This window comes from Macroventuria anomochaeta (assembly GCF_010093625.1).
Source record: "Macroventuria anomochaeta strain CBS 525.71 unplaced genomic scaffold BU25scaffold_35, whole genome shotgun sequence".
Lineage (NCBI taxonomy): Eukaryota > Fungi > Ascomycota > Dothideomycetes > Pleosporales > Didymellaceae > Macroventuria > Macroventuria anomochaeta.
Window position 1 is genome coordinate 1 of NW_022985396.1, and position 18,616 is coordinate 18,616.

General features: G+C 50.4%; 7 protein-coding genes across 7 annotated transcripts; 4 read left to right on the forward strand and 3 right to left on the reverse strand.

Moving 5' to 3' along the window:
- Positions 1-550: 550 nt before the first annotated feature.
- Positions 551-1,249, forward strand: BU25DRAFT_349363 (uncharacterized protein; the record flags this gene model as incomplete). The annotated part of the gene is made up of 3 exons (XM_033703251.1): positions 551-681; positions 729-1,085; positions 1,144-1,249. The coding sequence occupies 3 exons, from the start codon at positions 551-553 to the stop codon at positions 1,247-1,249; spliced, it is 594 nt and encodes a 197-aa protein (XP_033557809.1).
- A 1,438-nt stretch (positions 1,250-2,687) lies between these two features.
- Positions 2,688-4,755, forward strand: BU25DRAFT_433954 (DUF1212-domain-containing protein; the record flags this gene model as incomplete). Its single annotated transcript, XM_033708829.1, has 3 exons — positions 2,688-4,462; positions 4,496-4,559; positions 4,609-4,755. 3 exons carry the CDS (start codon positions 2,688-2,690, stop codon positions 4,753-4,755), a joined length of 1,986 nt encoding a protein of 661 aa, XP_033557810.1.
- Positions 4,756-5,732: 977 nt separating this feature from the next.
- On the reverse strand, positions 5,733-6,182 carry BU25DRAFT_414085 (uncharacterized protein). The gene has a single exon (XM_033707195.1). The coding sequence runs from the start codon at positions 6,067-6,069 to the stop codon at positions 5,740-5,742; it is 330 nt and encodes a 109-aa protein (XP_033557811.1). The 5' UTR covers positions 6,070-6,182; the 3' UTR covers positions 5,733-5,739.
- Positions 6,183-6,510: 328 nt separating this feature from the next.
- BU25DRAFT_414086 (uncharacterized protein) lies at positions 6,511-7,509 on the forward strand. The gene has a single exon (XM_033707196.1). The coding sequence runs from the start codon at positions 6,795-6,797 to the stop codon at positions 7,278-7,280; it is 486 nt and encodes a 161-aa protein (XP_033557812.1). The 5' UTR covers positions 6,511-6,794; the 3' UTR covers positions 7,281-7,509.
- Positions 7,510-9,188: 1,679 nt separating this feature from the next.
- Positions 9,189-10,217, reverse strand: BU25DRAFT_170858 (uncharacterized protein). Its single transcript, XM_033700826.1, has 3 exons — positions 9,996-10,217; positions 9,715-9,945; positions 9,189-9,665 (listed from the first exon to the last, which is right to left on the reverse strand). The coding sequence occupies exons 1-3, from the start codon at positions 10,119-10,121 to the stop codon at positions 9,342-9,344; spliced, it is 681 nt and encodes a 226-aa protein (XP_033557813.1). The 5' UTR covers positions 10,122-10,217; the 3' UTR covers positions 9,189-9,341.
- Positions 10,218-13,848: 3,631 nt separating this feature from the next.
- BU25DRAFT_298542 (HET-domain-containing protein) lies at positions 13,849-14,580 on the forward strand (the record flags this gene model as incomplete). The annotated part of the gene is made up of 1 exon (XM_033701953.1): positions 13,849-14,580. A coding segment is annotated over one exon (732 nt), but the record flags the coding sequence as incomplete, so codon positions are not given.
- A 1,930-nt stretch (positions 14,581-16,510) lies between these two features.
- Positions 16,511-16,979, reverse strand: BU25DRAFT_414091 (uncharacterized protein). Its single transcript, XM_033707197.1, has one exon. It carries the CDS (start codon positions 16,918-16,920, stop codon positions 16,753-16,755), a length of 168 nt encoding a protein of 55 aa, XP_033557815.1. The 5' UTR covers positions 16,921-16,979; the 3' UTR covers positions 16,511-16,752.
- Positions 16,980-18,616: the final 1,637 nt, after the last annotated feature.

Consider the following 18,616-nt stretch of genomic DNA (forward strand, 5'->3'; position numbering starts at 1 on the left):
TGACACAAGTATAAAGACTGGTAGGGTTGTTGTTGGCTGCAAGCCATGTCAGGATGACATCATTGACCTCACTCTCATGTAACTAAATCTTTGCATTACCAGAGGAGCTACTGCTCCTCTCGTCTTCCATAGTCTTAGACTCAGATAGGACGTTAAACCAATCAATCAATCAATCAATCAAGGCTGACAAAGACGGCGAGGAGAGCCGGACTTAGCGTGGTTATGAAGAAACAGAGGATTCAGATATTCGGTTTTTGACTTTCGCTCGTAGACAGAAGTTCTTGTAGATACCTTCCTTGTTAGAAGTTGTTCTTAGATTGGCTATGTGAAAGCCTGTTGCAAATTGCTGTCTAGTGTTCACTAAAAGCCGTGGACCGACCCTGCAAGCCGAACCGATGGTGACGATGCGGGGTAAGCTTAGCTTCAACAAGTGCCGGACTACATCTGAATGAGTGACTTCAGTTGCTCGATAGATGTTCCTCGAAACGGGCCTCTTTCTTGTTATTTTCCTCAGTATCGTCTTCATCTGTGGAGCCTCAAGATTGTCAAAATGGCAACAGCGACGGAGAGACAAACTCAGCAAAGCTACTCAGCCGGTGCCGAAGTAGACACTGCCAAGAACCCAACAGCCCAAAAGCTACTACAGCGCTGTCAGGATTTTTTGGCCGAGGTCGAGAACCTGTATGTGTGAACGAGCCAACGCAATCATCTTGCTGAATTATGATCAGAACCCCGGGCAAAGACCTCGAAGCCTACCTGAACACCCACTACGGTTCCGGGAACGCCATCTACGAGGACCTGTGCACTTTGACATGCCAGGGCCTGCAAGAAGGCTGGGTAGCCAACATCGACATCCAGGGTCGAGACTACCGACGTTCCAAGATAGCCCTGCCCAAGGAGGAGACACGCTTCTTTTCGATAACGACAGTGTATATGAACTCGCAGGATGTCTTCTCAGGGCAGTACCACAGCCATCCGTACGGCGAGATCAACTGCGTGGTACAGATTGATAAGAGTGCAGAGCTGAAGGGTATGCAGGGTTGGCAGGGTGCTGGCTGGACGAGTCCAGGAGCGGGTACGCATCAGTGAGTGGCTCCTCATGAGAGGTTATCGTGATGAACCAGCATACTCACGATGTTATAGCTATCCACAAGTTCGTGGCGGCGCGTTGATCGCGCTGTTTTTTTTGCCGGCTGGAAGAATTAGCTATACAGCAAAGCCAGAGGATGCTCAGCCATTGAGCTTGTAGTCTGTCTCTCGGTTTGCAAAAGCGACCGAACGCAACGCGCAATACTCAAGTCTTGAGGTAGCCAAATTGGATGAGCTGAGATTTTGTGAGGATGATAAAAAAAAAAGATTGCAGAGAGCTGTGCTGGCGGGGCTGCATTGTGCAACTGCCTAAGATTTGCTGAAGCGCCTCTGGTTGTCTTATGTTAGCCAGGACTGACAGTTGCTGCATCGTTGCAGCACAACAAGTCTGTTAAGGTAGCCTTGCATGATCCATTGCTATCGTATTCAAAGTTCTCGAGCGAGAAATGCATCTTTCAGACATCCAAAAATCGAGTGCCGAGCGGAATGCTGGACGCGGTGGCGACATCCCAGGAGAGAGACCTTCGAGGAATGACGTCTGCTCCTGAGTTGAGACTGTTGAGGACATACGTATGGCTGTTGACGACGAGATCGAAGCGATTGCGACACCTTCTTAAGATGGTGGATGCGCTGCGTCAATCGCCTCCGCAGCTACCTAGAAATGTGCTAAAGTTCCGACTAATTGTTCGTTGCAAGTACTCGCGATGAACGCGTGTTCAGCTGAAGCATCGAGATTGCAACCTCATGTGCTTGGTGATCCAGATGCGTTTGTCAAGGGGCATGTTCGACAAATGGTCAGGAGGTGAAGGATGGAAGGGCTTTACAAAGCTCGTGACGTTGGTATGAGCGTACCACTCCTATCGTGAGAGTGGAGTCAGGGTCCAGAGAGGAGCAATGAAGCTGACCATAGCGCTGGTACAGTAGCCCGCCGTGGTCCGGTAAAGAATGTTGGAGTCATGTCTTTTAGTCTAGAACCGTTGATGCTTTCAAAAAGGTCCATTCTCTTGCAGAATGATCCTGGCGCCCCCGTTAGTGTGTTGCAAGAACACTCTTTTGCAGCTATTGGTTCTGTTGCACGATCTCACGATAGACGATGCGACTTGTGCCCCACGCGGGGATGCGTTGAGATGGGGATCCGCGTTGTTGCTCCAGCTTTGATACAACGGGGTCCAGTTTACTGACGTTATGTGTCGAAGAAAGTGCGAGAAATTTCGTTCTAGGGAACCCTCGGATGCGTCTTGGCCACCATTCTCGTCCAAGTTTCGTCCTGACACGCGGCTCTTCAGCAGCAACACGGACGCATCCGTCGCCCTCTCGTTCCCAGTGCCCTAATTGGGACGGTTGATGTGCCTGTGCATCCAATCGCGAAGTCACGTTTCTTCTATTTTCGGTCGGGCGAGCGTTCTCATGACTAACATTGACTCTGTCCGACGCCCCTCGGTGGTCCTCCCGAGGCAACACAAGGGTTCACAAGAGCTTGGAGTTTGGTCGGCCATGATTAAAACCATTGCTGCCCAGCATGGGAAAACCCACCATTCCTATCGTACCTGTCATTGTAGATGCCTGCTTCTTGTACCTGCAGTAGCATCGCGCCTGCCATGGGACCCTCGTCAACCAATTCCTCCGACCACACCCACGTCGAATCGCACGAACTCGAACAATACCCACCTTCACAACTATCGCAGTCATTGCAGCCCGGCAATGCGACACCAGGCAGGGCACGCGTGAGGATCAACAGCATCGCTGCTGAGATCCCACCACCACCTATTGAGGAGCGCCCTAGCTTCAGTCACGTCAGCGAGGCCGAATCACTCGAAAGTGCTGATGACCAGACTGTTGCTGCCGCCGAGCAGCTGTTGAAGGCACACAATACCGGTAACGCCAAAGCACATATGACGAGCGACGGTGCAGACCCCTTCGATGATTCTGAGGGTTATGCCGTCACAGGAAACACACAAGGTGGTGTCTTCTACCAGCTGCTACAGGCCTACAAGAACCCTCCTTCGGCATACCACGACCACTATACGCTCTCTGAAGCCAGCAACAGCTCGCCGCCCACTACCCAGCGACCTGGCTCCTCCTCTGGCGCAGTCACTCCATCGCGCAAGAAGTGGTACCACCAGGAAAAAGCGGCACAGTCACAAGAGACGCTTGCAACGCTCATCGGTGCATCCACCAAGTTGGCAAATCCCAATGACAAGAAGGAGACTACCACCCGCCCACACCACAAGCGCACCAACAGCGGTGGTGGCATACTAGCCAAGGTTATCAAAGCCAAGGAAGACCAGGATGTCCGCATCAAGATCCACGTCGCGAACATCCTCAAGCGCCAACAATACATCATCCGTATGTGTCGTGCTTTGATGCTGTTCGGCGCCCCGACCCACCGTCTGGAAGAATATCTTGCGACCACTGCCATGGTCCTGGAGATCAACAGCCAATTTCTCTACATACCAGGGTGTATGCTGATCTCTTTTGACGACCCCCTGACACACACCGCTGAAGTCAAGATTGTTCGTACAGCACAAGGCGTCAACCTCGGCAAGCTCAAGGATACCCACGAAATCTATAAAGAAGTACTGCACGACGTCATCGATTTGGACGAGGCAATGCAGAGGCTAAACGAAGTCATTAACGCCAAGGACCGTCATAACGTCTGGCTGTGCGTCGTCATGTATGGTGCAGCATCTGCAGCAGTCAGTGTGTTCTTTTCAGCACGTCTCATTGATATGCCCATCATCTTTGCACTGGGCTGTTTGCTTGGTGTTCTGCAGCTAGTCATCTCGCCGCTTTCGAAGACATACAGCACTGTTTTCGAAATCTCCGCGACCATTTTGATGAGTTTTCTGGCACGCATGTTCGGCAGTATCAATGGTGGAAGCTTGTTCTGCTTTTCTGCGATTGCACAGAGCGCCATTGCTATGATCCTCCCTGGATGGCTTGTGCTCAGTTCTGCGCTAGAACTACAGTCTCGTGCCATCGTTCCAGGCTCGATCCGCCTTGTCTTCGCCATCATCTACTCGCTCTTCCTCGGATACGGCATCACTGTTGGCACGGCCATCTACGGTGCCATTGATTCGAACGCTACGAACGCACAGACCTGCACCGCTCCGCTGAACAAGTATTGGAACTTTTTGTTCGTTCCACTCTATGTGTTCTTCGTAACTTTCACCGTGCAGGCCAAGTTCAAGCAGATGCCTGCCATGATCTTGATTGCTACGGCAGGGTACACCGTCAACTTCTTCGCCAACATGAAGTTCACATCCTCCGCGCCCATTGCCTACACATTTGGGGCTTTCACTGTTGGTGTCCTTGCCAACCTCTACAGTCGAGTGAGACATGGTGTCGCGGCCGCAGTGCTCTTGCCTGCTGTGTATGTGCAGGTTCCGGGCAGTCTTGCATCCAGTGGAGCTATCGAATCTGCTCTTCAAACAGCAGCTGCACTTATCAGAGGCTCTGCAGCCGCTGACGTAAGTAACATGTATCGATCCCTCGATCACTTAAGTTGACCGCTAACAGGATACCACTGATGGTCTCAACTCCATCGTCTTCAACGTTGCCGCGTCCATGATTCAAATCGCCATCGGTATCACCGTCGGTCTTTTCATGGCAGCGCTTCTCGTTTACCCGATGGGTAAAAAGCGTAGCGGTCTTTGGACCCTATAGAGTATATCCCTGTTTCTTTGCATAGCGACAAGGCGTTCTGGGCTCAACAAAAAAGAGGGGGCGTTCGGGTTGCCCATGCTAATCACCTGTAGTTCTAAGGACCATATGTCTTTCGAGATTGGCACTGCCATGGATGAATGACGTGGTGTCATGGTGAAGTGTGATGGAAGGTAAGCCCTTGCGCCTCGGGAGTCAACCATGCGACACCACCCAGCACGGCGAACCGACTCGGCCATGCAACACGCCCCATTGCAGACATACCTCGAGTCAAACACCTTGAGCGACTCGTCCACCGATGATCGTTTCTGCCCAAGCACGCACAATACCCCATAGCAGTCCTCGGCACCGATTTTGAGCCCAGCACCACCCACCGCAGCCGGTCACTTCATGATATTCACTTGTTTCATGACCTGCAGAGCTTCTGCGAATTCCTTGTGCGCCATAACTACAGAACCCAAAACCGCCATCGAGTTTTTCTTTGGTTGTCTCATTGTTCACTTCCCGTCATATTTCACATCTCTTGGCTTCACGGTCCTTCGAATCTCTATCTGCATCTCTCTTCGTATCTCCTTGCCTCGGTCTCACTTGTCAACTTTTTAGACCTTATGCTGATCAGTATCGCAAACACTCGTGACATTCGGAGTGCCCACTAGTTACATCTCGCAATGGTTCACGGCCACATGGAGAAGATGACACGATGTGATTGGTGTCCGAATTGTTGGCCGAGACGGCATGCGAATGATTGATCGATGGTTGTGCATGCAAGCCATCACAGTGTAGCGTAATCGCATGTAGATGACAATGGTGTGATCTGTAGTAGCAACACAATGTTTCCGTCTTACGACACCCAGTTCAGCTCACGAAACAAACGATATTGATATCGGGCAGCATTACCTGGAAGAGCATTTTGCCTACTCGGCTGACTCTGTTATAGAAAAACCTAGCTACGGTGGAACGAATGTTCCTCCCATTCTCCATCCAGTTTCACTTTCGTCCCTCATCAACACCCACCCACCGACTCCTTCCCTCCACGGTGCCGAAGAAGCTGTCTTCGTTGCTGCCCCACTCCCAGTCCAGTGTGTAGTCTTCATTTGTGCCTGAAAACTTGCCCGCAGTGATGGGTTGGGCCATTTTGATCTCGTTGGACGACGGTTGCGGGATTGTCAGGTGAACAGAGGCTGCTGTTGCGGCTTTGCAGGCGAGCATGTTGACGCCATGAAGGGCGAGGACTTTGTTGAGGTCGTCGGAGCAGGATTTTTGGCGCGTGTATGTGCCGAAGAGGGAGTGGAGGTCGATGTTGGATAGTGCTACCATCTTGACGGGAAGGTGGGTTGTGCTCAAGGTGTGATTAGGTTGTTCAAGGCTGTATTGATGTACTCGAAAGTCGCTCAATGCAGTTATAGGCTAACCTCAGTGCTTGCAGAGTGTGAACTGGATAGTCTGTCTTTGGACTATGTGTTAGTAAGTCACTTTATGTATGCTACCACAATGCTGATCAAGAAAGTGTCGTCATCATGGGCACTTCAACGGAGACCGGGCGGGCTCTCGTGATCAAAGGAGGCATTTTGACCATCTTTGTGAACAATCAATTTTCTTCAGTATTGTCCAGTGTAGCGACCATGCTCAATTGAGGTATCTCGAAGTTAAGATATGAGATGCCTAAGGAAGCCACGACATTCATCATGTTGTGCTCTGACGTCATCTCTCGAACCCTTTGTTTCACATCGCCCCCAGCCATCATCGTTGCAACACCATCTTTCCCAAACACTGAATTTCCATGAACAAGATAACCGTTGATGCAAACTTGAACCGCGGAAAGAGTGCGGCTGAGCAGTTAGCATGGCAGCAATTGATGAACAGTTCGTTCGTCACTGGTAAGCTCAGGTTGTACATATGAGCGGCTGAAAGAACCTGTACGACGACATTATCTCGCGACTCCAACGTTACAGATACAGATCAAGTAGCAGACCTCTTAAACGCCGTCCACACCAACACTAGTTCCGTTGATCAGCACACTTCGATTGCATCGCCTCCTCAAGATGTTTTTCACATTACCCTCCACCGTACTGCTTCTCGCAGCTAACATACTGTTGTGCGCCAACGCATTATCAACTCCAACACCGAAGGTCCTAGCTGGTGGCCCATCAGCTGTCCCCATCCCATCGAACTGCACTGTCACCAACCTCACACTCACACTAGGACAGATGCGCAACGAATCTTACCTCCCAACAGCGGACGCCAAAAACGATATCCTCTACTCTACATACTATCCTTCGCCTTCCACAAACATAACGACGATGTCTCTGCAATGTCTTCAGCAGTGCCACGGATATGGTGACGGAAGCCAATGCAAGACAGCTTTCTGGGCAGAGAAGATGCCGGTTCCAGAAGGTTACTGCGGAAGTTCTGGGGGACAGCTAGAGACAGCTTGCTTATTCTTTACCCGGGTGCTGGAAGATCAGGATTTCATGCTTGCGCCGGAAGGCCAGGCGCCGGAGGCTTTCGCTTGGAGCTTGCAGTGCTAAATAAGAACGAAGAAGACCAAAGGGTTTTGGGTGGCACTGTACATTGTGCAATGGAAGGACGAGTGTAGCATGGTCTGGGTGGAGTCAATTGTATGCAAGTAGCCGCCTGATGGCTAACGAGAGTATCAATAGTACAACTGGGAGTGTCTGGATTTGCTTTGTTAATGCTCTATCTCGCCTATCTAGTCAAGGTACCTACTGTTTTCCCGGCCCCCATCTCGATCAGCTCTAGCGTCGACCTAAAGCGGCGGCGCGTACCTTCCCCCGTAGTGGAAGTAGTCGCGAGGTTGTCACATTTGAGCATGCGATATTGATTGTCTTCATATTTGCAAACCTGGCTGAGGCGTCATGCATGGACCATCTATACGAAATCAACAACTTCCAGCCGTCTCGACTCATTTCCGTTCGGATTGTCCACTCTACAATCTCCATATTGAACGAGAACTCCGGCCTGCATTATCAGATGATCAGTATCTGTAGCCTGTTCTAAGTACCCGCCATCGAACATACGATCCACTATTACAGATCTATTTGGAGATCACGAGCCGTTATACTATCCCTAGCCCGCCCCATACTTCGACCCACAGCGGCCTCTAGGATTTCGGGTGATCTTAGCAGCCCTATCAATATATCAAGAGATTCAAAATCGGAGTACATGGTGAGGATACGAGAGGAATATTATCGGGTCCGGATCACATCACGACGAGGTATCATGAAGGACATGTGTTGTCACCCTGCAATGACCGTAACGAACGATAAGACCACATCTAGTAATGTATACGGCACGTGGTTGAATTCTTCCATTAGCCGTTGCCCGACTTTTCGACTACGGGAGGCTAATTTTAGATAGGCGTGACTGGCCTGCACAAGCGAGTGGTGATGGGTATTTCAGCCTCCACATCGCACTACCAGGATAACTTACCCAATTTGGCAGGCTCTTGCTAAGCTTGAGACGAGAGAATGGGCTTCTTCCATCTAGGTTGTTGAATTTGATTCACGGAGGTTGCAATTTCCACCCGGAGGAGAGCAGCGAGCAACACCGCCGTCCTTACATTTGGCATTGTTTCAGTCAATCATAATTACTGGTTAGCCAGATACGAGGTCACCATCGCGTACACAGTGCCACGCCTTCTGTGCATCTTTCTATGCACAGAGTGGACGGAGTTCGTAACCCCACTGCGTATCCATGTCGCTCACTGTCCGCGGACCTTCTCAGATCGGCAAAACCTGCCTTCTTTCTGTGGTCATGGCCCGAATCGTAAATCAGCGGGCTGTTCTTAGGCGAGTCGGTCTGAGCGACTCGACGCTGGTGCCCGTTTGGTTAAGCTTCATTCAGTGGACTGTCCAGCTGTCAATCAGTTGTTACGGTTCCTACTGTAGGTAAGACGGCGGCTGCTTACATCCACGTGTTCGTGCTAGTACGGTGGTAGCCAGAGCCCCGGGGAGAAGGCAGACGTTTGAAGTGAAGCTGTTGACAGCAATCATGCTTGAGGTTGTGGTATCAATGTCCGTATCTTCACGACCAACAGTCTCTTGTCCCATGGTTTCATGTTCAACTTTTAGGGGGCTGGGACGATCCCAATCATATTCGAGAAGACAATATGCACATGCGGCTGGACATTCAGGCACTGTTATTGGTGGACTGATTTCCCGATCTGCAGCTGCAAGTGTTCTGATACGGTCTACATTTCCTTGCCTGCGAAAGTCCGGTACAGTTCCCACCTGGGTTGCACGTGAATATAGGACTGTTCTTTGAAATAATCTAGGGTGATTACAATCGTCTCATTATGCAAAGAGCCAGCGGCTCGAGATCCTGATACCACATCCCATTCCAAATCCACTGCGTCAAGCAGTCTGCGTTCGGCATTCCATGAAGAGCTGAGTGAGAAGAGAGTAGTGTGGAAGCAGATGATTCGTCGTCGTAGCTCGTAAGTCGTTCGAATATCCCATCTATAAGGCCCCATCGCTAATTTGGGCCGTGAGCAACGCCGTTGAAACGCCATGACCTTACAATATCGTGGTCTGAGATGAAGTGTGATGCAAACAGGTAATAAGAAACGCTCAATTCGACTCCGGTTTGACTGGCATTACACCCTTGATCTCCCCATGTAGTATCTCGAGTAGCTTTCGGAGAGTATCTGAACTGCTGCTCTTGCGTCGAATCGTCTTGCCGTCCGCATCTTCGCCTTCGGCATCGTCGTCTTGAGTCAGGAGCTCAATAGTTTTTCGAAGTTTCTCGTATGCGGTGTTGAGCTCGGTGTGTGATACTTCGAGTTTGTTGTATCTCTCGTTCAAAGCTGAGAGTTGGACTTCGAGATCACGGGCGTGCTTCTCTTTCCGCTCGCGGAAGGCGCGTTGGGCTGCTCGATTCTGTGCTCGTCGACGCTGTATATTGTTAGTATGCTACAGTTTGGTTTTGGGAAGATCGGCTTACCCCCGATGTGGTGTGTGTCTTCTCAGCAGGCAAAGATGCAGAGCCAGTCATGTAAACGGGTTCCGCGTGTGATAGTGGTCGTGGACTACAGTAAGGACTGTCGTGGTCCGAGCCGAACTCTGAGGGTGTCATTGGCATGTGATATGATCCGAAGTGCATTGGCTCGTCGACAATGTGAGGATAGTAGGCCTGGTGTAGTGGTGCGGGGAACTGATCGTATGTCGACGATACCTACGCACGTTAACAAAGGTGGTTGTGGTGGATCTGTGTGTTCAACTTACTGGCGATCCGCTCAGACTCGGTACTTTCGACATTTCTGGCGGTACTTCGTACAGTGTTGTGTGTTGTTGCTGTGGAGGAACGTAATGGCCTTGCGACATCCAATAATCGAATGACTGGGAATCCATCTCGGCGAACTTGTGTATGGTAGTAGTAAATCAAGCTCTGGTCGCGGTGATAAAGTGTCACAGCTCGGAGGACCTTGGCAAGGTGATGGGCTCTGTCACTGATCGTTTGTAGTCACCAAGTGGGCTGTAGCGAGGGTCGGATATGATGTGCAAGGTAGATGTCTGTAGCACTTGTCTGTGTGGCAGGGCAGGCTTACACATGTGGGCGAGCTGAGATCTTATACAAAGCACGGAGTGCGGAGAGAGTGCACGACCGCATCGGAATCGTTCCTGTTTCTTCGATGCAATTATGCCCGCGTAAACGGTCGTGCTTTACCCTGGCCGCTGTGGCTGTCTGCGAGAAGGTATGCATACCGCTGTCACAAAAGAAGTAAACCAGCCTTTTTTCTCGGCTCACGCGCCGGGGACACGGTCTGGGATGCGGGAAGCTCCCCAAAGTTGTTATTCTCGTCCTCGTGTGAGGGCGTCACCGGCAGCCGCGTGCAAGGGTCTGCATGAAGGCTTGCACTAGGCCAGATTAGGTTTTTGATAAAAAATGCAGCTAACGTCGCAGGCTAACCGCGATGAGCCTCAAGAGGTGGGCGTGGAATACGCAACTTAGTCATTTGTCGTCCCTGCAGAAATGGTAGAGGACGCCGGACATTCTTCTTACGAAGCTTGATGAATTCTCGAGTTGCTTGCGCCGTAGTGGGGGCATGTGTTTTGAATTGTGCTTCATGGGTAGATGCGCCAAGATCTACGCGCTGCGTGGTGTGAGGACCCAATGGGTGCTCAAGAAAGCGAGATTGTTTTCGTGGTGCTCGCAGCGACCGAACGAGATTGAATGCAACAGCAATCCATCTGTGGCTTGACCGAGCACGACAGCAGTGTGGCTCGCGTAGCCACGACGTCACAATGGTATATAACTCGAGTCTGAGGTTACGTCTCACTATGCGAGAGTAACATTGCGTCGTGTGTACTTGCTGGGAATGGCTCCCGAAGTTCGGTCGGAATGTGTTCACATGTTGTCAGCTGGCCACGCATGGCAGCATATGTATAACGCTTTCTCGTCGACGGTATTTTCTTTGTTCAAATCCGTGAAAAGCCGACGTGATAATGGAGTCCAGTGCATGCCCCAAGCGGGCGCACTGCTGTGCATGTTTGCAGCGGGGCGATGATAGGCGGACAGTGCGAAGTCCGCTGTCGGCAGGCAGGAGTGTCAACTCTTGCCGAAGCTTGACCAATGGCAGGCTAGTGCTAACATTAGCGTACTGGCATCACACCTTCGTCTGCTCTGACTTACCATCTTCCTTATCCATTCGGAAGCAGCCTTCCTGCATATCGATTGCCAACATGACACTGGAAGCTATTCATATTCAAGGGGGTGTTGATTTTGGCAGAGGATAGGGCTCCGTTCCTGAACTGGGTGTCCTTCGCAAGGGTCGAACATTCTTCTTTCCTCTGCGGACATTGGCAACACACAATCAGATACCACACGCGGCATATCCCGCCGACCCAGCGTGTGGTATTTCCGTCCGTCCGTGCAGTGGAAAAGCTCCCGCGGCGAGGCGGCATAGCAAGATGAAGCAGCACTGGAGATTTCACTGCACTCCTGCCATCACCGAACGCACATCATGCCACATCAGCCACATGAGGATGTGCTCGTCGGCCTATGCGTGCAGAAGCGAATGGCCCCTGCTACCGAGCTATCATCTTGAGTACGACACATTCCACCATTGAGCTGCCGTCTAGACGATGCACAACAGTCCCTTGATATACGACGCAGCTATTTGCACATGACCAGGAACTCTTACCTGATATCTGCCCTATGGCTGACACATGCTGTGGCTGCAGTACAAATCCTGGTTCGATGTCAAAAGCGTATGGTATGCGACGCAGACAATTCGAGTTGGTCTGCAGTCGCGTAGTAACCGTTCTAACACCTTGAAGAAGGCAAGTACGGACAAGAGCAGAGTGGTCCTTTCCTGCAGATGCTTTCGGGACGACAGTCTGCACTTTGACTGTTCTGCTACCTTACGTCTTCTATCAATGCAAAGAACAGGTCCTTCGTTGTTATTGGTAACTGGTGATACCAACAGAGTTTTGACAGTTCGGTTGCCCGCCAAACGGTCGACTGAACGGTCTAGCAAACGTCCCACTATACAGCCTTAGGGTGTACAGTCAGCGCAGATCTTACACTGCGCTAGCATGCAGCCGATCTGTCTCCATGACACGGACCCAGCGTAGGGCTGCGCCTACCAAATCACATCCGTGCGGACTCCATCACCATGCGCATTATCACTGTCCAAATATGCCTTAGTGGTATAGGGCTACGCAGGGTCCGAAGATCTCACTGGGAACTAGTAGCCTTATCTGGATATTTTACCACATTTGGCTCGCTTGTCTAATTTACCCGTGTTGTGGTACGATATGGAACGAGTCCTGGCCGAACCTTTCACTGACAATTGACATCACTCCGGGAATAGAAGTACCTCTATCACCAGCCCCTTTCGTCTACAATGTGTTCACGAGAACGCGGTGCAGGTTTCGAGTCACGATAGACTTCATCACTGGGGAAAGTACCGCACATCACGCGCTCTGCGAGCATAGTACGACATCGACTCACTCTCGACCGATCACTTTTCACAAAGTAAACCTGCAGCCTTACCACCGTTTGTCGAGTAGCTACTGCAGAAAAGCTTAGCTTCCTTGGTCGCCCCGTGGGGTCCGCGACCACCCTGAACGATTAGACTCTGATCTTCCGTTGCGTACTAGAAAATACCTATCGCGTGACTTCGCAGCACGAGTATCGGCATCAGCTCGGACCCGATTTCAAGATTACTCGGGAGGTCAACGGCAGGCTGAGTAAGATACGCCCCCGTTACAAAGCTCAGCCGCTACGACACCCGATGAGTGAACGCTAACTCGCGCAATTCTACGTCACGTCCATCACTCTCGACCAACCTCGCGTCTCTTCTGAGCTCGAATGTAGCTTGGATCGGTTCATGCTCGCGCCATTGGCTTGTACAATGGACGCGCTCCATTGAACTAATGTGTAAGCCACATACCATGCAAAGATTGTTGTGCCTGTTAGCACACGGGCCAACAAGTTCCGTAAGTTGCTCAGATAACAAGTCATGAGAGATGACGTCATATCTTCGGGATGCAACCATACACGCGTCGAGTTAACTTGAGCGCAGGTATGGCTGAATTCCAGGTCTGCACCGCACGACCGTACGCTGCCGTAGATTCTGTTCAACAACCGTCAGCAAGCTGAGGTCGACCTCTTCCATTTAGGATCATCCGGGCGGAATAACAGTAGCCCCGAATGCAGCTTCCTTTAGACAAAGCCGATGAATCCAAAGTATCGCACATCAATCCAGTCTTATCACCCAGGTAATTGACCTTGAACGAACAATTACATTAATTCATACCAGTTCAAGGTATGTTAAGCTACAACCGCCATTTCTAAATGATCATGACGACCGATGTGGTTGTGAAGCGCGTAAGTAGTGTAACCGCGCGCATAATGGGACTCCCTTTCTCCGAGCGGCTCGACATGAGCCTCAAAACATCAAAACCACAGCCTCACCCTACTAATCATCAGCAACTCTAATACAGCAGTCACTTACTTTTCAAGCGATTCCGCGGGACCTCACTGTCAAATCAGAATTGTACATTCGCTTCAATGAATCTACTCAAGACCGATACATTTGAGGTAGTGCACTTCCTACGTTCGCGCCCAACGCCTCGCTACGCAATCCTATCGCACCGATGGGAATTCCCAGAAATTACGTTCGACGACATAGAACCCCTGAAGCTCGCACTGCGCAGAACTCCCACCCAGTTAATCCCAACAAACCTCCGCGCTAGCGCAGCGAAGATCCGAGGTGCTTGTGCAATCGCCCAGCAACAAGACATTGAGTACATCTGGATCGACAACTGCTGCATTGACAAGTCAAAGAGCGAGGAATTGCGATATGCGTTGAATTCGATGTTCAAATGGTACCGCAATGCAGTGGTGTGCTACACATACTTTAACGACGTGACATTCGACAAGGCCGATGAGAAGATGTTCATGAGCGACCACCCGAATAGGCGTGGGCAGCCGAGTGAGTGGTTTGAGAGGGGGTGGACGTTGCAAGAACTTCTGGCTCCGCAGAACATGCAGTTCTATGATAAGCGCTGGAAGCTCATGGGTACGAGGAATGAGCTCGCAGTGCTGGTGGGAAGGATTACGGGAATTGGTGCTGAATATCTGAGCGGAAGGCGCGATTTGAGCGAGGCGAGTTATGCAACGCGGATGAGTTGGATGGCGGGACGTGTTACTCAGGAAGTTGAGGATATTGCGTACAGTCTCATCGGGTTGTTTGATACCTATCTCGAACCGATGTATGGCGAGGGCACGAGAGCCTTCGTCAGGCTACAGGAGGCTATCATGAATGAGTTTGGTCGTTTCGACGAGTCTTTGTTTGCGTGGGAACGGCCACAAGACTCGGTACTGAGGTGTTATCGAAACGAGCCTCGGGTCCATCACTTCGAGCACAACGAATGGGGCCTCCTTGCACCATCGCCAGATTGCTTCAAGAGATCGGGCGGAATCTTCGTACACAAAGACCTGGTTGGAATTAGACCAGCTGGCGGCTTTGGGCGATCACACCAGGGCATCTTCTTTTCGTTGCCATCCAAGGACGTGCACCATAGGTTTGGGGGCCCTCGCAGCAACATCACCTTACCGTTGAACTGTTGGCGAGTCAATAGCGGTGGGGCGCCCGAGGCTATTGTTCTGAAGCTTTCAAAGATCGCGGATGGAGAAACCTTCCGGACCCAGTGTGATCAACTCAGCTCAAAGAAAGGCGCTAGAGTGAGCAGTAAAGGTGGTACAATCATTGCCGTTGCGCAACCACAATTAGGGAAGTATCGAAAGTAACGGATTTTGGGGTCTCTAAACCAATACCAAATTTCTAGTTCCCAGGCCTCGAGTCGCAACCTCTTCAAAGATCTAAATTCAAACATGTCAATCCTCTCGTATATCTCAGTCTCGTCGCCTTTTGCACCACAAGCAGGTTTGAGAATCAGACCCTGGGCAGGATCCGGAATCTCGAGTTCATCTTCTTCTCTTTCAGCTACGTACACCAGTAACGCAAGATATTTCTGACGTAAATGCGGTAGTGTCCAGCTCAAATGGGGCATCTCTGTCAGCCAAAGTAGACGACACCGTGATAAAAGACACGCCATCCTTGTCTCAACTATGAAGAGCGCGGATGTGGTGCTCATACCTGCATAATCATCACTATTGTAGCGGGGTGGTGTCTCGTCCTAAAAGGTGTCGACGCGATAGGGCCTCCTAGCAAAGCCTGGAATGTGTCGTCTGCTTCGAATCACTAGTAAGCTCGGCCATATACTTTCCGGCCACATATAGTTTCCGGCCACCCACCCAAAGCAGCCATACAGTATAGAGTCACGATTTTCTCAACAACGATGATTATATTTGCCACTGTGTACACATAGAGTTGAAAGCAAGAGTTGCTGTAGCTGTTGCAACTGTATGAGCTGCTCTCTCTGCTGAAGAAGCTGCTTGTTGAGCCTGTAGAGCTGCTGCTTGGTTGATGGCAGCTTGTATAGCCTCAACGTTGCTGAATTGCTCATTTGGATTAACTTGAACTTGCTTTCTTGTACGGGTAATCTTGTGATGATCTAGTTGATATTTCAGCTGTTGATTCTCAGCTTCTAGTTGGGCTGCTCTAGTGTTTGCTGCTGCAATAGCTTTGCCTGCCTTGCCAAGCACTATCCGCGTGCTTCGTGAGAGAGATTCTGACAACAATAGCTGCTGCTGGGCCTTGTATAGAGCCTGCAAGCTCCGAGGAGTAGTAAATATCGACTCTGAGGCAGCTGCTGAGGCCTGGGTGGGTGGAGGAGTACAGGGTCATCCAGTTACTTGGGATGACCGTAGTACTAGACCTGGGTTGTACGGACAGAGACCAGCAGCCCTCCAGCCAGCTCTTATTACACGATCTGATAGAGCTTCTTCTCTTGCCTTGTTATATGATATAACAAAGCGCTCCTTCTTGACAGGTGCTGCATCATTGAGCGCAGAGAGAGCTCGGATCTCATTGCGATATTGTGTCTTCAGAACCAAGAAAGGAGCAAGATCTAGAGGCTGGAGCAAGTGTGAGGCGTGAGCTGGGAGGTAGGGAAGGTGGATCTTGTTGACCTTGCAGAGCCACATGAAGTTGATAGGTGTATGGGAGCTGTGACCGTCAAGAAGGAGTAGTCGATAGCCACCGTTTAATGGTGAAGTATTTGGTATAAAAATACGCTGTAGCCATTCACAGCCAATCGAATTGGACGTCCAGCCGTTCTCTGATGTTGTATAGAGCCAATTTGGCGTGCCTTGGGCTGGGAACCAGGTGGATTGTAGATGCTTGCCCTTGAAGATGACTAGGCATTGAAGCTTGATGCCGGTGGCAGATATTGTCTCGATGATTGATACCCACTCACAATCCTCTGGAGGTTTGATATAAGCCTTCTTTTTCACAGAGCTTGCAAGTACCTGGGTGTTTGTACATACCCCTAGTGCGCACCCAGTCTCATCCATATTCCACGTATCTTCATACTGTATGCCTAGTTCGACTCTCGTCCGCTCAAACAGCTAAAGAAAGGCGCGGATTGTCTCGTAGTTTGCTGCTGTAGTACGTGCGCTCTCAATCATCTGGCCAACTATAGATGCGACACGTGGGTTGCGGTTGATGAAATGGGGTACCCATAGTTGCCCAAGAGGCTTGTAGTCACTGTTCATGTGGAGGAGCCAGGTGGCCATTTCTTGTATGCGAGGATGGGAGGGAGGTTGTGCACGTGAGTCCTTGTCAAGTATCCAATCTACTAGAAAGGTGTTGAAGTCGTGTCTTAAGCAAAGCTCGTAGACACTATTCGATTGGTTCTCGGGGATGAGCAGAGGTACAGAAAGCCGTTGGGGGTTGGTTATCACTGAGTGAGCTCGGAGCGGCAGAGGTTTGACCGTGATAAATCGCCGTGATAAATCGCCGTGATAATCAGGGGTAGTCGTCTAGTCAAAGACCATGGCGACTGGTTGCAATGAGTAGTACAGAGTATACTGTCTGGCTCAAGAGCAAGTGAGATTCCAATAACAAAGTTGATTGACAAGGTTGAACACAATGCCATAAGGGCAGCGTGTCTACTTGCAATATAATTGAGCAGAGGATTGCTCGGATTGCTCGGTACTGAGTATACTGATTGTACCAAGTATACTGCTTGTACCAAGTATACTGATCATACCGAGTATACTGCTTGTACCAAGTATATGTTACGATCCATGAACAACTTGCAAAACAACACTGAACAAACAGGACTACGCAACGAGACGAGAGCAGCCAAGGAACTGCAGTATTGATTGACCAAGCTGTGAAGCCGCGTCAGTGATACCCAGTATAATCAACACTCGCAATATCTGTTATACGAACCAAGATTGTACAAAAAGGACTGCAGTGGATACAATGTGGATCTTGTACACAAACGATTGTCACGGACCCATACACCGACCCACTTGCAGAGGACCCATGTTGACAACAATCAATAGGACACCAAGGACCGAGTATTGAGGTCACGTCGACAACGCTCGATTGGACTGAGTATCAAGTCACTGACGATACTCGATATGAGCAGTACAATCAATCCTCCTGTCAAGTATATAAGCAAGTAGACACGCTGCCCTTATGGCATTGTGTTCAACCTTGTCAATCAACTTTGTTATTGGAATCTCACCTGCTCTCGAGCCAGACAGTATACTCTGTACTACTCATTGCAACCAGTCGCCATGGTCTTTGACTAGACGACTACCCCCTGATTATCACAGCGGTTTATCACAGTCAAACCTCTGCCGCTCTGAGCTCGCTCAGTGATAACCAACCCCCAACGGCTTTCTGTACCTCTGCTCATCCCCGAGAACCAATCGAATAATGTCTACAAGCTTTGCTTAAGACACGACTTCAACAGTATATTGCTTGTGCCAAGTATTGCCAATGCAGCCTCACTGCTCGGGTTGCTTGAGTTCCTCAACTGAGAGTGATGATCATACTGAGTATTGCCAATGCGGCCCACTGCTTGGGTCAATCAATACTACAGTTCCTTGGCTCCTCTTGTATTGTTGTGTAGTCCTGTTCGTTCAGTGTTGTTGCGGGTTGCCCTTTGATCGTAACACAAGGCTTACTTGTTGAACATTGGCAAGACCAACCACCCATTCTGCAGCTATGGAGCCAAGCAGACCCCTGAGTACCTGCTCTTGAGCTGCAAGTGGCTGAGAGAAGACTGGAAAATCCTCTAGGACAGTCTAGGGAAGGTACAGCTGACTCTTCCTCCCCCTCTACACCAAGGAAGGCATCTCATCAGCAGTGTGAGAGGGGGCCAGGTGGGGATACCAACTGCTCTCTGAGATGGAAGGATTGGTGGAAGGATGGTTCAGGCTTGTTGGAGATAAGGGTGTAGAGGAGACCAAGTGT

What these genes read in the sequence shown, in the direction of transcription:
- BU25DRAFT_414085 (XM_033707195.1), bottom strand. Translation starts at nt 6,069, where the DNA reads ATGGTAGCACTATCCAACATCGACCTCCACTCCCTCTTCGGCACATAC.
- BU25DRAFT_414086 (XM_033707196.1), top strand. Translation starts at nt 6,795, where the DNA reads ATGTTTTTCACATTACCCTCCACCGTACTGCTTCTCGCAGCTAACATA.
- BU25DRAFT_170858 (XM_033700826.1), bottom strand. Translation starts at nt 10,121, where the DNA reads ATGGATTCCCAGTCATTCGATTATTGGATGTCGCAAGGCCATTACGTT. An exon ending in CGAGTCTGAGCGGATCGCCA is followed by an intron (nt 9,946 to 9,995) that starts GTAAGTTGAACA and finishes TAACGTGCGTAG; the next exon opens with GTATCGTCGACATACGATCA. An exon ending in AGACACACACCACATCGGGG is followed by an intron (nt 9,666 to 9,714) that starts GTAAGCCGATCT and finishes AACAATATACAG; the next exon opens with CGTCGACGAGCACAGAATCG.
- BU25DRAFT_414091 (XM_033707197.1), bottom strand. Translation starts at nt 16,920, where the DNA reads ATGGCCACCTGGCTCCTCCACATGAACAGTGACTACAAGCCTCTTGGG.